The sequence below is a fragment of the Sinocyclocheilus anshuiensis genome, unplaced genomic scaffold (genome assembly GCF_001515605.1).
Source record: "Sinocyclocheilus anshuiensis isolate Anshui unplaced genomic scaffold, SAMN03320099.WGS_v1.1 scaffold715, whole genome shotgun sequence".
NCBI classification, from domain to species: domain Eukaryota; kingdom Metazoa; phylum Chordata; class Actinopteri; order Cypriniformes; family Cyprinidae; genus Sinocyclocheilus; species Sinocyclocheilus anshuiensis.
In genome coordinates, this window is record NW_015551089.1 from 128,172 (window position 1) to 129,736 (window position 1,565).

A 1,565-nucleotide genomic window follows, 5' to 3' on the forward strand; every position below is an offset into this window, starting at 1 on the left:
GTGTGTGTGCGTGTGTGTGTGTGTGTGTATGCTTGTTTCCTCAAAAGACTTTTAATACTCACTAGTTTGTCTGCTGATATTATCCAAGAAAGAAAATGCACTTTTTATTATTTCAAATAAATGTAATTTCACCCACATCTCAAATCACCATTCATTCTGAGGTTGAAATTACATTTAAACGTTTTTTTTTTTTAATGACCAACTACTTTGTCTTACTAAAGCTAGTTTTATTGCTAGCATTTTCATTTTTCCTAAAGACATACAATTCGATCTTTTTTCTTGATGATAGAAAAATTATGGGACAGTCATAATATGTGTAAAAATTCATGTTACCCATTTTCACACAATATCTATAATGGTATATGTTTATTTTATTTTATTTCTTTGTTTAGAGTTTTTGTTATAAATCTGAAACAAAGGTTGTGCTGCAAAAAACACTGTTGCTAAGGCTGATGTAATAATGACGTCTTGTCAAAGATATCACCCTTTTTATTTGATTGATCAGATTCTGATGCTCACGCAGATTGAACATTCTAATATACAGAGTTTCTACTTTCTCATCCTTCAGTAAATATAAGATCCTGGAGACAAAGATTGAGTCAGCACTGAAGAAGACTCTGGATCTGAGAGAGGAGAAGATCCAGAGCCTGGAGTCCCGCCTGGAGGAGAGCAGCAGCTTAAACCAGCAACTTCGAACTGAACTCTCCACTGTATGTTCACGCTTTCTCAAACTACAAACATGCAAGTACATGTCAAAACAAAGAAAGTTGGGGAGAAAAGCAATAGAGGTCTCTGATTTGTTGCATCTTAAATCAGGCCCGGTTTTCTTCTGATCTGTCCTCACCAGGTGAAAAAGAACCTGGAGGCCCTCAAGCAAAGGCAAGAGGAAGAGGCAGCTCACTCTGAGATTTCCCAGCAGTCTTTGGGGCAGGATAGATTGGGCTCAAATAAAGAGAAGTGGGAGACGGAACATAGGGAGGCCACATCCGAACTGCTCAAGCTGAAGGACCGACTAATCGATGTTGAGAAGAATGTAAGATGGCATATTTACTTTTTTTTTTACAAATTAAACTTCTTTAAAAAACTTTTAATACCCGCTAGTTTATTTGTCTACTAACATTATCCAACTGTGACCTTCCCAGAATGCTGCCCTGCAGACAGAGAAAAATCTTCTGAAGGAGCAACTGAAGCAGTTAGATTCCCAGAATGCACAGCTCTACGCACAAACACTAGCTCTGCAGAAACAGGCAGCGTCTTTACAAGAGCACAACACCTCTCTTCATAAAGAAACCGCTAAACTACAGGTACAGTATACAAAAACATTGCAGGTTTAAAACTGTAATCTTCAGTGGCAGGCTTCTGTTCCTAAATTATAAATGCAGTAGGCCTTACGTGTTTCACTGCAGGACTGAAACAAATATTTATGACTTAGAAACAAAACATGCAGATTATTAAAAAAAAAACATAGGGCTTGTAATAGGAGTAATCACGATTAATCTCATGCTTTCAAAATGAAACTGTAACCATGTCAAATTCTGTAAATATTACTTTTTTTACCTTCCCAC

The 1,565-nt window shown here is 36.9% G+C and overlaps 1 protein-coding gene across 1 annotated transcript in view; it reads left to right on the forward strand.

Annotated features, from left to right (window-relative positions):
* The window catches only part of LOC107662652 (protein Daple-like), a 57,054-nt gene that overhangs the window by 34,902 nt on the left and 20,587 nt on the right, over positions 1 to 1,565 (forward strand). Inside the window, 3 exon segments of the mRNA XM_016452731.1 lie at positions 569 to 710; positions 848 to 1,033; positions 1,143 to 1,304. Coding sequence (XP_016308217.1) covers positions 569 to 710; positions 848 to 1,033; positions 1,143 to 1,304 — 490 coding nt within the window.